At 36.8% G+C, this 14456-nt stretch overlaps 1 protein-coding gene and 1 long non-coding RNA gene across 2 annotated transcripts; both read right to left on the bottom strand.

The window, feature by feature from the left end:
- Window positions 1–1689: 1689 nt before the first annotated feature.
- On the bottom strand, window positions 1690–5679 carry LOC136811047 (uncharacterized). Its single transcript, XM_067067647.1, has 2 exons — window positions 4467–5679; window positions 1690–4334 (listed from the first exon to the last, which is right to left on the bottom strand). Exons 1-2 carry the CDS (start codon window positions 5677–5679, stop codon window positions 1690–1692), a joined length of 3858 nt encoding a protein of 1285 aa, XP_066923748.1.
- A 2688-nt stretch (window positions 5680–8367) lies between these two features.
- Window positions 8368–8859, bottom strand: LOC136811048 (uncharacterized). Its single transcript, XR_010847195.1, has 2 exons — window positions 8702–8859; window positions 8368–8424 (listed from the first exon to the last, which is right to left on the bottom strand). It is a non-coding gene; the product is annotated as an uncharacterized lncRNA (long non-coding RNA).
- Window positions 8860–14456: the final 5597 nt, after the last annotated feature.

Genomic DNA, 14456 nt, shown 5'->3' with positions numbered 1-14456 from the left:
AGATTACAAATAGATTAAAATATTGATAAACGATCATAAGTTTATGTGACAGGAAAGGAAGAAATCGAGTGTGTGTAAGACAGAGCAAGAGTGATTTTTAAACTGAATTCTTGAATTGCATGAGTAATTTTTCTAATTGGGCATTGAAAATTCGACATTATCTTAAACCCATGTTTTGTAATATGTTTTCAATAATCCGCATAGAAAAGTCTTAATAGATGAAAGTTTATAATAAAGTTTTGGCGCTCAAAGTTCACTAAAATACCATTTTTCTACTGATAAGCCTTTATAGAGTGAATTCCATTGTTTGGAGCCGATAAAACCGAATTGTTAAAATTCTTATTATACTATACACTACTTTTTGTTGAAAGTGAAATTTTCCGAGAGACTATGATTCTATCCATGCAATAACGATTTAAAGGTAATTTGGTAGCATTTCGTTGCTGATAAGATTTTACAGACCAATTTTCCAGATCTTTTTTGACGTAACGAGCAAACAATGTTTTCAATAGATAATAGAACTATAGAGTTAAGTGGAACCTATAGGATATAAAAGACCTATTTAATTAAATTAAAAGAATACCAAATGTTCAATAGATATAATGAACCTTTGGTACGTAGATAATAAACTTCGTTCAATAAATGGCTTTTAAAAACAGTATTGTTCAAGATTCAAGGGCACCCAAAACTGTTCATTCAACTGCTCTTTTGTTTCCGTAATATGACTGGTGTTGCGGTGTCAGACTACACACAAGTAGGGGATGTTTGTAACTTTGCAAAATGATTTAGATCAGCATGTCAGCTATGTTTCTTTCATTCATGTGATTACAAGAGGTTCAAACTGTAAATAGAAATTAAGACAAACATAAGTAACTAGAAACAAAATAAATAAAAAGAACTAAATTCTAAGACTAGAATGTGAAAAATGACTAAGTCCAGAATATGACAAAATGGCTAAGTCCAGATACTGTAAGAAAGGCATCTGGGAAAATATATAGCTATCAAGATATCAAAATATATTGTAAAGAAAACTAGGAAAAACTTAACCTAACTTAACCTAAGTCCAGGTGTTGTGCCTCAACACTGGACTGATGAGCTGATGAGGCAAACAAAACGAAATGTGGCCATGCAAACAGAAAAGCAAAAGGAGTGGCTGAAAAAACTTACCAAATTGGCCACATGTGTGAGCTGGTGAAAAGTAAAGCCAATGTGTACACAAACCAACATATAGACAAGTCAGTCAATGTAATAGAAAGTGGTGCAAGTGTAAATGTAAACAAATTCTAAGTCTCAAAATTTGTTTCTTCTTCTCATGCTTGACATGTTGACACTTTCATGTCTAACACAAGAGTGTCTCAAAAAGAGAAATCAGCTCAATTTATAGTGTGTCAGAAAAAAGGAGAGAAACTAATTAAATAGTAATTAAAAAATATAAACGTTTTTCCTATAAGCATAACACTATGTTAAGAACATCATTTTATAAGAAAAAATGTGCTTATAAATAAAATAAAGTGTTTTGTGTGATTTTTCATAGATTTTCTATAAGAACTAACTAGGAACAAGTGAAATTTTCTATAAATTAAATTCTAACAAAATAAATTATTTTTCTCTTTTTCAAAAACCAGAAATAGGAGTTAATTTTATCATTAACTCAGTTCATTTTACACTCCCCCCAAAAGGGAAAATCATTTATCTCAAATTTAAATCAATATCTTTAGCCACTTTGCTAAGCCCAGTCATTACATCCGAATCGTCTGCTCGATGGATAATGATTAAGCCACGCACGGCCCGATGTGTCGTCCCAAATACGTTTTCGTTTGGGTTTTGATACCTAATTGTTGCTTTCCTCGGCATACCGTCAGTTGAGTAGTCAAGTTCAACAACTTGACCATACGTGTAAGTTTTGCATATTACAGAATCTACTTTTTGAAAGATGATGATGTCACCAACGTTGATTGAATCGCTTTTAAACCATTTCGTTTGGTGCATGAGTTTAGGGACATGGACCATAAGCCATGCTTCAAACCATGCTTCGTATATCTTCTCATTTTCCTTCATGAATTTTGAAGGATTTTGAGTTGTGATCATGATGCCATCAGGGTTGCGATCGTTATTTCGTCCAAGCAGCAATCGGTTTGGCGTAATCAAATCCATCACTTCAAAGTCTCCGGTGATATTACCGACTGCCAGTGGAAGGTTGTTGATTGTGTTTGCAATTTTTGCTGATAGGGTCTCCCATTGCATAAGTGATAATCTTTCATTGTGGGCGTTCTTTTGTATGGAGATGTCCACTTCTTTGATTTTGCGTTCCACCTTTCCATGCATATTGTGGCCTTGTACAGGGCACAATTCAAAGTCAACGTTTCTTTTCTCCTTCAGTTGGAATTTGATGTCACGGAAGTTCAGTTTCATGTCTTTACATCCTTTGACTAGTTGAGTACCCTCGCCGCAAAGAAGTTTGGCAGGGAACCCATGGTCGCAAGCAAATCGAGTAAAGGCAAGAATAAACGCTGGTGCTGAATAGTTGTCCATTAGTTTGATTGAGATGGCAGATGTTGAGCAGCAGCATAGAACCAATAACCATACTTTGACTGTTGTACGTTTGTGATGTGGATGATACGCTTGATATGGACCAGACAAGTCAATCTGTGTATGATAGAATGCTGGTGCTATCGTCAGGTTGTAGATGGAGACAGGGCCCATTGCCATGTCAACTGTACGTTTCATGAGGTAACGACATCTCTCACAAGATTCGCGTACTTGCTTCACCAGTTGTCTTCCTTCAATGATGTAGGCTTTCATCATGACAAAGCGATGTGTTGTCTCAATGCCAGAATGTTTTGCTGTGGGGTGATTCCAATGAACATCCATGACGATTGATAATGCAATTGGTGAATTTTTCTCCAAGATTGGAACATAAAACAAAGTTTGACTCAAGTCTTTCATGGTATTTGTGTATTTTCCGACAATCGTCACTTCTTGCTGTGGAAGGATCCGACCAGTGTAGATGAGGATGCCATTCTTTTCCTTTGATATCTTGTGATATTGGGGTGGTTTGAGAAACTTCTTGACTTCCAGAGTACCTTTACGAAAGAAGTACTCCTCTGCATCTGTTTCTTTGTGAGTTTTTGATTTCCATATCTTCATGCAGATGAACTTCAGGACAATGTTGAGGACACGGATCACTCTTTGAAAGCTGTGTCTGTTTGGGTCGATGATGTATTTGGAAGATTGGTATCTCTTCTTGAGTTCGGATAACCACTCAGATGTTGTTACGTGAACATCAAACTGGTTGATGGATAGTTCTTTCTTGGCTTCGACTATCTCCTGATTGTCCAATTTTATCTCATTTGCACGTTTTGCTGGAAATTCAGAGATAGGTAGTTGCATCCAAGGTTGACCGTTTATCCATTGCGAGTGTTGATCAACGTCACTGATTGTTGCACCCTTTCTGGTACCAACATCAGCAATCATCTGTTTCGATCCAACATGGAACCACTGATTCTTGTGCGTGAAACGATGAATCTCAATGACTCTGCTTCTAACCCATTGTTTCAACATCTTTTGCTCGTTTGAAATCCAATGAAGAGATATCTGGCTATCTGTGAACTTTAAGGATGATTTGAAGAAGGATCGGAATGAGCGGCGAACAATCTCTCCTGTGTGAGCATTGATTAGTGATGCAAGTAGTTCTGCACGTGGAAGAGTCAGATCCTTTGGAACCATCCTTGATTTGGCAAAAACCAATTGAGAAGAGTATGATCCATCTTTACGAAGAAAACGACCATAGATGCAGATGCACATTGTTGTCTTGCTAGCATCACCAAAGTCCAAGGTCTCCACATCGAGTGAAACAGCATCAGCAGGTACAACAAGTCGTTGGAATCTTAACTGGTCGATTTTTGTGATTGTGTCAAAATGAGACAGCCAGATTGGTCTTAGCTCATCTGGTATTGGGTAATCCCAGTCAAGCTGTCTGTCGCACAAGTCTCGTAGATCGATCTTCATGGCGGCCACCAATGGTGCGATTTTACCAAGAATGTCGAAAACTTCGGCAACTTTAGATGAGCAATGTCGTCGAGTTAGCACGTTAGGGATTACATTCGAAGTCTGTGTATTCTTCTTGCCTCTGCGTTTCGGCGCAAAGTTCAAATCTTGAATTGACAATGATAACTCGTCAGTTTTGGAGAACCACTTCATTCCTCCGACACCAACAGAAACACCGTCTTCTGTTAGATGTGATGGTGGATCTTCTCCAGATATGGTGATGCCTTTCAGATTGAAAGCACCTTTTGATGTCACAATTTGTAACTCATCAGCTCGTTTGTGAGCTGCTTCAATGGTGTGATCGCCAGTGATACAATCGTCCACATAAACGTCATGTTGGATGATTTCATTGACTTCTGGATATTACTCTTTGTTCATCTCAGCAATGCGTCTGAGGGCGAATTCTGATTGATTCCCACTTGATTTGATCCCATAAATCAAAGTCTTGATGACTTTTTCCTTTGGAATCTTGGTTGGATCTAATTCTTCCTGCCAAAGGTAACGTTGAAGTGTCCAATGGTCTTGATGCAATTTGACTGTGTTGTACATCTTGCTTACATCACTGTGTATTCCTACTGGACGAATTTGAAATCTGATCATGATCTCTTGAAGCTTGTTGAGGTTGTTACTTCCCTTTGCCAGAATGTCGTTCAGACTCAGTCCTGATGATGTTGCTTGGGAAGCGTCAAAGACGATGCGGCATGGAGTGCTGATAGAAGAAGGCTTCCAAACGGCTCGCCAAGGTATGAAATTTTGTATGCTACTTGATTGCAGCATTTTCTGTTGGGATGATGGGAGATCTTGAACGTAACCAACGTATTCCAGTGAATGTAGTTTTTTCTCAGATGCAAGTATGTCGAGCTTGTCCTGTTTGTTCTCAGGTTTTCCAAGTTTCCTGAGCTGTTGATTGTAGACTTTCATGGCAATGTCCTTGTTTGGAGCCAGTCTTGATGGATCTTTGATGAGCGGAAGCACGGCAGTTACAGTTTGAGTGTTGGAATCGATTGTAATCGATGAATTGATGAGTTCTTGCTCAGCTTCCTCTTTGATGCTTATCATCTCAATACGTTCTGATTCTTTACATGATTTGCAATTCCTACACTTCATACAACGATAAGTGATTGTGCCTGATGATTCAACTTCGTCAAAGCGTTTGAGTTTGTTGGTGAAGGATAATCTCTTGATGTCTGCATTTGTCTGGATACCCCATCTGTAGAGTTTGAGTTGATCAGTGAAGAAATTGAAGGTTTTTTCCTCAGTGAAGTATGTTTGATGAATTGCAGTGAAGATTTCATGTGGTCCTCCGATCACACCTCTTCCACCGTCAAAGTTGTTGAATACAGATTCGTAAATTCCCAGACCAGATGGTAGTTGGAAGATAAGCTTAGGATGATAGCGAATGAATTTCATACCCACCATCAGGTGTACATCCCCACCAACTGTGGCTGCTGGCTTTGGAAGCATTGATGTAGATCCACTTGCGGTGTATGCCTGCTGGATATCTTTCATGACGTCTGTCAGTGGATATTGTGGGAATGTTTCTGTGATGGATTCCATACAAATTCCTGAGACGACGGCTTCTTCTCCATTGAACATTGGTAGTCGAACACTGTATTCACCATGTGTCGTCATTGTTGATGTGCAGCCAACTCCTCCAATGCGTTTTGGTTGTGCTGAGAGTTGAGTTGTATTGCCACCAAGAAGTGGGATTGCTCACTTCTTGACGATAAAGTCAGAACATCCATTGTCGAATAATAGTGTCAAACGATTGTTGTTGATGTTGATTGATTGAAGAAGATAGATTCCTCTCTCATCCTTGTCTTCTGGAGTTGACTTCGTTGGGAAGGCTGAATAGTAGATGCTGATGTCCTTGGCAAATGTTGGAAGGTTGGCGTTCTTCATGTACCTGTCTTTGAAGCGTTGAAGGACTTCTTGATTTGCTGGTAGGCTTTTGTGTTCCTCACAGACAAGAACATGCTTGCGGATGGGATACTTCGCATGGGATTCATGTGGGCAGATGAACGTATCTTGACGTTTCCCATCTCGATGTCGTCCATTTGAACTGCTGGCACCAGGAAACAAGCATTGATGACAAAATCCCTTCTTTCGGAGGAAGGAATATCGGTTTGCAGGTGTCATCTCAGCAAATTGCTTGCAGGTGAAGTATTGAATGAGTTGCATCTTGTTAGGTCCAATGGTTGCCACGTGATCATTGCTGCCAATGGAACTGTCGCATACAGAACATGTTGGATCTTGAGGTGGGCCATTCTGATAGGTGTTGCCTGATGATGAACCTTTGTTGCCACGGTTACCTTTTTGATCTTGTCGAGGTGGCTGTCGTTTCTTCTCAGGTGCTGAGCTGTAGATAAGAACTTTCTGCTGTTCAAGCTGCAATTCCTTTTCGAGGAATTGGATGAATCGTAACCAGGTGGTCTTTGGTGAAAGCGTGTCGTTGGAGATTGAAGTCAGCCATCTTGTCAATCTAGTGGAGCCAATGGTACGATAGATTTGATTCAGACCATCACCGTAGAAAAGATGTTCTTCGATTTGGTGCTGTTCAGCTAGTGAAATCAATTCCTTTAGTGTATTGATAAGGTTGTTCAGAGTGTCGATTAGATGTTCTGAGTCTTGTCTTCGACCAAGAGATTCATTTTCGATGATCGTTTTCAGCTTCTTTGTAAGTAACAATTTGGTGTCTCCGTAGGCAGACTTCAGCCGGGCCCAGATGACGTCGATGTCTTCGAGGGTCTTGACAAGGGATAAAGCACCTCCTTTTAGCAGATTGTTCTTTAGCAGATCAGGTAGCATATGATGTGGAGTTGTTCGTTTGTATATCTTCTCGAAAGCTGTCTGAAATGTGTAGATGTCCATTGAACTTTCATACCCCGAGAATTTGTCCAGTTTGATGTTGAGCTTGGATTCATCAAATGTCCGTTGTTTGTAGACGTCTCTGGAAATAATTTCCTTGTCAAGGTCTCCTTGATATTTGGTCTCAGATTCGCAAAGCTTTTTCTGGGCTATGCCGATTTTATCAAGTTCAGTGAGAAGCGTTGGATCAGTGATATCTTGTTGAAGTAAACGTTCATACCTCTCTGAAATAGTGATGACAGTGTTGTTGATAGATGTTGATGCCTCCTTGAGTTGAATGAGATTTGAGTCACTCAAATCCTTGAAGTCAGATATCAGGGATGGGATGGCTTGATGTTGTCAATCGTTTGCTTGATTGATTCAATGCTCAGCTTGGCGCGTTTTGCTTTGGCATCATCGGATATCTTTGTTGAATCCTGTTCATTTTGATTGAGTTGTCGTTTGTACGCATGGGAAGTAGTCACAAACATCTTGATTGAATCGAGGGTTGTTTTGATGAATGATAAGAGTTTGGTTTCCTCTGGGGTGGGCTCTTCAGATGTCATATTGTTGATAACATCCAAACGATGCTGACGCAATAAAGCACGTATCTCTTCCAATCTTTGAAGAATATTGTTCAGTTCTGTTAGCGGACAGCCAACTACTTCTACTTCATCGACAATGTCGCCTACTTCATGAGGATAACTTTGTTCATGACAGATGCCATTGTGAATAAGGGATTTGACGTTTCCGCTCTGATAGAGTCGATTGAAGAAATCAATTGTTCAAGTGATAAAGAATGAGTGTCGAGTGATTGTAAAGTAGTTTCAAGCGTAAGTTTATTTACCTCAACTGATTTGATAATTGGTCGTAGAGTGATGTCGTCAAAGTTTAAGACAGACGGCAAGTTATTTGAGTCAGTATATTGTTGATGAGATGAATCAAATACAGATTGTTGATGTGGGGGTTGATCGACTACGGATCGGAGTTCTGAAGATTGATCAGCTACGGATCGGATTTGTGAAGATTGATCGGCTATGGATCGGAGTTGTGAAGATTGATCGGCTACGGATCGGAGTTGTGAAGATTGATCGGCTACGGATCGGAGTTGTGAAGATTGATCGGCTACGGATCGGTCTTGTGAAGGTTGATCGGCTACGGATCTGTGTTGTGAAGATTGATCGGCTACGGATCGGTCTTGTGAAGGTTGATCGGCTACGGATCTGTGTTGTGGAGATTGATCGGTCGGCTACGGATCGGTCTTGTGAAGGTTGATCGGCTACGGATCGGTTTTGTGAAGGTTGATCAGCTAGGGATCGTTGGTGTTTGGGAGGAACCTTCTTCCCAGTAGTACCATAAACTGCAAAGTCGTATGGTTCGATGTGTCGGCGTGGTCTACCAGACATACAGGTTGCACTTTCTGCGGTGTCAGACTACACACAAGTAGGGGATGTTTGTAACTTTGCAAAATGATTTAGATCAGCATGTCAGCTATCTTTCTTTCATTCATGTGATTACAAGAGGTTCAAACTGTAAATAGAAATTAAGACAAACATAAGTAACTAGAAACAAAATAAATAAAAAGAACTAAATTCTAAGTCCAGATCCTGTAAGAAAGGCATCTGGGAAAATGTATAGCTATCAAGATATCAAAATATATTGTAAAGAAAACTAGGAAAAACTTAACCTAACTTAACCTAAGTCCAGGTGTTGTGCCTCAACACTGGACTGATGAGCTGATGAGGCAAACAAAACGAAATGTGGCCATGCAAACAGAAAAGCAAAAGGAGTGGCTGAAAAAACTTACCAAATTGGCCACATGTGTGAGCTGGTGAAAAGTAAAGCCAATGTGTACACAAACCAACATATAGACAAGTCAGTCAATGTAATAGAAAGTGGTGCAAGTGTAAATGTAAACAAATTCTAAGTCTCAAAATTTGTTTCTTCTTCTCATGCTTGACATGTTGACACTGTCATGTCTAACACAAGAGTGTCTCAAAAAGAGAAATCAGCTCAATTTATAGTGTGTCAGAAAAAAGGAGAGAAACTAATTAAATGGTAATTAAAAAATATAAATGTTTTTCCTATAAGCATAACACTATGTTAAGAACATCATTTTATAAGAAAAAATGTGCTTATAAATAAAATAAAGTGTTTTGTGTGATTTTTCATAGATTTTCTATAAGAACTAACTAGGAACAAGTGAAATTTTCTATAAATTAAATTCTAACAAAATAAATTATTTTCTCTTTTTCAAACCAGAAATAAGAGTTAATTTTATCATTAACTCAGTTCATTTTACGAATGGGAATTAAAGAAATGAAATCTCTTATTTATGTCTTATTGATTTATATCGTATAATAGCCTCTTTGTTTCGAAAACATATACTAAAAAACCAAGACCCATTGACTTGGTTCTCGTTGTCATAGATACACCCGAATCAAAATTTTAGCCAGAAAGAGAGAAAAACTCAAAGAATCAGCCCTTAGATACACCGGGAAAGAAGCCACGAACAAAAAGCTAAAATACGAGAAAGGTAAAGAAGATACACTGTAAATAATTTCTATGTAGTGGTCATCAATCCATAACTTGAACTAAGCAAAACAAACTTGGGTTTGTCTCAAAAGCATGTTTTTAAATACTTCTCGGCACCCCTGCTTTTGTTTATTTATAAAATTAATATCACTGTACCTGTATTTTTTTAGCAGACCAAACAACCGAAGGACCAAAGAATGTGTCTAGCAACCAAGGTAGGTCTTTGATATGATACCTATGTAAAAAAGTTTTAATTAAAAATATGTTGAAATGCTTATTCCAAATTTCACAGCTTCAATGAAACAGGGGTTATAACAATTATCAAATTTTCTTCAGAACCCAAGAAAAATAATTCAAAGAAAAAGAAGACAAATGACGAGACAGAGGCAAAAGTAAACAAGGAGCAGAGAGGTGAAAACCTTAATGTAAGATTTACCTTAAGAGAATAATTTAATGCAAGAATAAATTAATGCAAGCAACCCCAAAATAAAAATGTTTTGCGGAATGAAATATTGCAAATAACCCAAATTTAGGCAAATTTCGCATTAATTAATTCCTTATCAATTAATGGTAATTTTCAATAGTAAGAACTGTTCATGTGTTTGCTATGGTCTAATAAAGGCTAATTGCTGCAATATTTTGTTTAAGACAAGGAAAACAATGTGAAAAAGGTTAAAGGAAAGACAATATCCGTTCTGGGTCAGGAAAACAGGTATGAAATAAACTCAGATGGTCAATTAGGTGTCTTATATGAACATTGGCCTTTTAAATATAATTTTAACTCAATTTATCCATTCCAGCATTCAATGTGACTGACGCACAAATAGAGGCTAGCATTACTTTATATAATATTTTCTTAGATGCATTGAAAGACCTTGGTGTGTCCGATGAAATACTGGACATATTTGTGGATGCTAACATGCTAAATTACAGCATCTCCAGAATGGATGAAAGTAGAGTTAATCATTTAAAGGCCTAGTGAAGTGAAGGCAATTAAAGGCCTAGATGATGTATCCGATTCTTAAATAAGCAATGTTTACAAGTATTGGTAAAAAGAATGATTTTTCTACTTTTTATAAAAACATGACATGAAACTTCAGGCACAAAATTTTAAGTGTAACCTAGCATTAACAAATTGTGATGTTGCGAATTAAATCTCAACAGCTGTTGAATTGCAGCTCCACTTATACTTTTTTACAGATTTTGAAATAGAAGAATGCTCAAAAAGTTCCAAACCAGAAACAAAACAAACTGTAGAGCACCCGCCACTTTGCCAGCAACAAAGTGAGAGCAAAACTGATAGCCCACCTGCAAAAATGCCTGTCATCACAAAAGGTAAGTAAATTTTATAAAGGTCTTATGTTATCTGGCCAGACAGAATGGAAATATCAGTATACAATTAATACTTTAGGGGAATAAGGTAATAAGTCATCAAGCAAAAACAAATTTTTGCAAAATGACTTAATGAACTATTACAAATCTGTTTCTTTTGTCCATAGAAACGCAATCAAAACCAGAAACAAAACAAACTATAGAAAACCCACCACTTTTCCGACAACAAAGTGAGAACAAAACTGATAGCCAACCTGCAAAAACGAATCTGCCCTTGCCTGTCGTCACAAAAGGTAAGTAAATTTCATAAAGGTCTTATCCATTATCTGGCCAGACAGAATGGAAATATTGGTATACAATACTGTAAGGCAAAAGATAATAAGTCATCTAGGATAAACAAATTTTTGCAAAATGACTTAATGAACTGTTACAAATCTGTTTCTTTTGTCCATAGAAACGCCATCCCCAGTTTATCACAACATGACCGCAGCAAAAGGTATGTTATCTTAAAAAGAAGCCAACATCAAAAAAGTTTCTAGTAGATTTGTTTTGAGAATTAAGTACCAACACCCACTGTCATAACTCAAATTTTTCCGATATACCCTGAAATTCCAGAGCATGCCAGACACCACAGGTGGTGGTCATATTTAACTTACAATTAACAATTACAAATTAAAATAACTTACATACTAGATCAACAACTGCATCAAATCAAATCAATATTTGTGCCTGACATCATTTCAACGCTGGAGTCAATAAACAATGTTGGTTCCAACCACAACAGTACGGTAAGAAACTAAAAGATTAAACCCTATTAGCCCCAAGCTTTTTTGACTTTTGTATCCCCAGGAGGGGGTAGAATCTACCACCCTCGATTATTTTCGATCTAGAAGAGCTATGGCCATGAAATTTGGTACAGATGTTCTCCATCATGATACAATTTTCCAGGAAGAAAAAAAAAATTGATGACGTCATCACAAATTACAGTCGAACCAATAAAGATATTTCAATTCTGTTTGAAGATTCTCAAAGGTAAAAACTGTTCTTTAACATAATTGCCGGTTTTGTAATTTCCATGAAGAGTTTTTCTTAAAATCTATGCTGAAGATGAGTAAAATTTTCAAAACTTGATGACGTCATAGATGATGACGTCATCATTTTCAAAAAATTTCTTTTGATTTTTTAAATTTGTATTATCAATGCCTATCACGTGTCAAAATTTGAAAATGATTGAATAAATAGTTTAGAAGTTATCAGCACTTTAAATTTTGAGTTTTAAGCGATTTTAGCTGGGTTTTATGTCATGTTTCACAATAAAGTCATAAAACCTGATCTGGACAACCTATGACCCTAAAATTTTGCACAAGTACTCTTAATAAGATTTTATTAAAAGTCAGAAAGTTTCAAGTCCTTTAAAAAATTTTTCCCCGAGATATAAACAAAAGAACTCGGCGTGGTAGATTCTACCCCCCCCCCTTGGGCTAATAGGGTAAAGAAATGTTATCTTGTTGGGGAGCTAATTTAAACAGGAACAAATTTTGAATTGAAAAAGTTACGCATGTAGGTATTTGGGACACAATCATTTTATTAATGTATACAATTTTTTGATGGCACCTACTAGACATACAAATAAGGTTTCTCTAAAATTATTTTCTAGGTGATTAGTAGTGATAGTCGAGGTAAATCATTCAAGGTGCAGGATGTATTGCCCAATGTCACATTGGTAAGAAGATTTATAGTTGCAATGAGATGGTTAGTTTGAAACATGAAATATGGAATTTTGTCTCAATTTACAAAGGAAATGCCAGGACATACTTGAGTCAACTTCCATAATGTACCTTACTAGATTCTTCACAGTTTTGAAAAAAAAGGATTTTTACTTTAATGGTCCCTTGAGATATTTACTATTTGGCTCAATAAATTCTGTAGCTTTGAACACCATACTAGTACATTCACAAAAGCTATTCTTAAAATCAACTTTCAGGAATGTGGAAATGTTACACCGAGTGGATCTAAGCCAAAGAAGAACACTCAACTGACCCAGTTGGTCAATAAATTTACACCTCCGACAGTTAATGTGAGAACTCTGTACATTTTTTCATATGCATCATTCCAAATGGGATTCCAGGAAAACTAGCAATGCTGATACCACAAGACTGAGTGTGGCAGCATACATATTTGGGAGATTATTTTTTGAAGGTATATTTAATCTTGTAATATTAAAATCTAAAGGTCAAAAAAATTATATAGCACTCATCTTCTAAATTCTTATCTTTATTTATTCCATCATAGAATGGCCCATTATTCAAAGAGCCCTTGGCATCAGTTTTGACAAGTGGACAAAGTGAGGTAATAGGGAAATATTAAATGTTTGGAAGGGAAATTTAAATTTCAAAGGTTTACGAAAATTAGAATTAGCTTTGAATTTAGCAATTGAACCAAATTGCCAGTTTTCTAGTAAAATAAAAAATCAAACAGTTATTTTGACCTAATTTTTGTGTTAGCTATTCAAGTCAGGTCTAAAAGCTAATAGGACCTGTTACATGATGCCAGCTTTGCCGAAATTTCCTAAAATAGCACATCAAATTAATTTTTGATTGTTAAACATTGATCATGTAGATTCTGTTGCCAAATTTATTGAGAATTTTGACCAGGCGAGCATGCTCGCACAATCGATAATGGAAAAAGGCCTTAACCAATTAAAATTGAATTATTCGATATTTTCTATCATATCAGCAGACGTTGACACCACCCTCAAATAAGTTTTTCACTGTTGGACCAAATAATATAATGAAACAGTTTCATCCACGGACGCCACACATATTGTTGACTGATGAGGATCGCATCCAAAAATTTGAACGAATGGAGACCATTTGTGAATGAGCTTTTGTCTATGAAATTCACCAAAGAAGAGTTGGCAATGTAAGGTTACTTTTCTTCATTTTCATACACAATTTAAACTAGCACCTCAATATTAAATTTTAGCCTGTTAGGCGAGGCTAATTTAATTTGTTGTTTTAAGGGCCAAGCTACCCAAAAAAAGAGGGTCGGTCGGCAAAAAAACTAAAATGAAATTAGAATTTTGAAAATAAAATGTTCAAAACCTTGGATGAACTACTTAAATGTTGAAAATTTGGCAGTCTGTAAAGCAATGAAAATAAAAATGTCGTATTAAAATCAATTTTATATTTATCTATTTTTGGAATTTCAGGGTCGGTTGAGCCTGTAAAACAACCAATCAAATTCGACTCTTTAACATTTTTTTGTTTACTTACGTAAATCAAATAAATTATTTTACCTTTAGAAAAATGTGGGTTAGTCGGTTAGAATACTTAACAAAATTATCTAAAAAATCTAGGGTCAGACGGTTAAGATCAAAATGTTTGAAAAATTTTGAAGCTTTGAAGCATAGTCAATAGACAGAAAACCCTGGTCGGGAAAGCGCGGTGAGATCAAAAGGAAATCTGGTGCGGCTTTCCATCGAGTTAAACTCCCGTGTTTGAATAATCGAGACAACAACAAGAGTGCACAAAAATTTTCTCGGAAGTCACATTTTACAGTTTTCATAGATAAAAATGGCTACTAAAGACAGTGACTTTTTCTCTGGAGAAGATTTTGATGCTATTTTGGCAGCATTAGATGAAGATGAGGAGTTTCTAAAACAAATTGATGAAGCAGTAGACGATGTGAGTTAT

The sequence above is a fragment of the Clytia hemisphaerica genome, unplaced genomic scaffold, assembly GCF_902728285.1.
Source record: "Clytia hemisphaerica strain Z4C2 unplaced genomic scaffold, Clytia hemisphaerica genome assembly, whole genome shotgun sequence".
Taxonomy (NCBI): Eukaryota; Metazoa; Cnidaria; class Hydrozoa; order Leptothecata; family Clytiidae; genus Clytia; species Clytia hemisphaerica.
The sequence above is the reverse complement of the archived record's forward strand: the minus strand, read 5'-3'. Positions and strand labels throughout refer to the sequence as shown.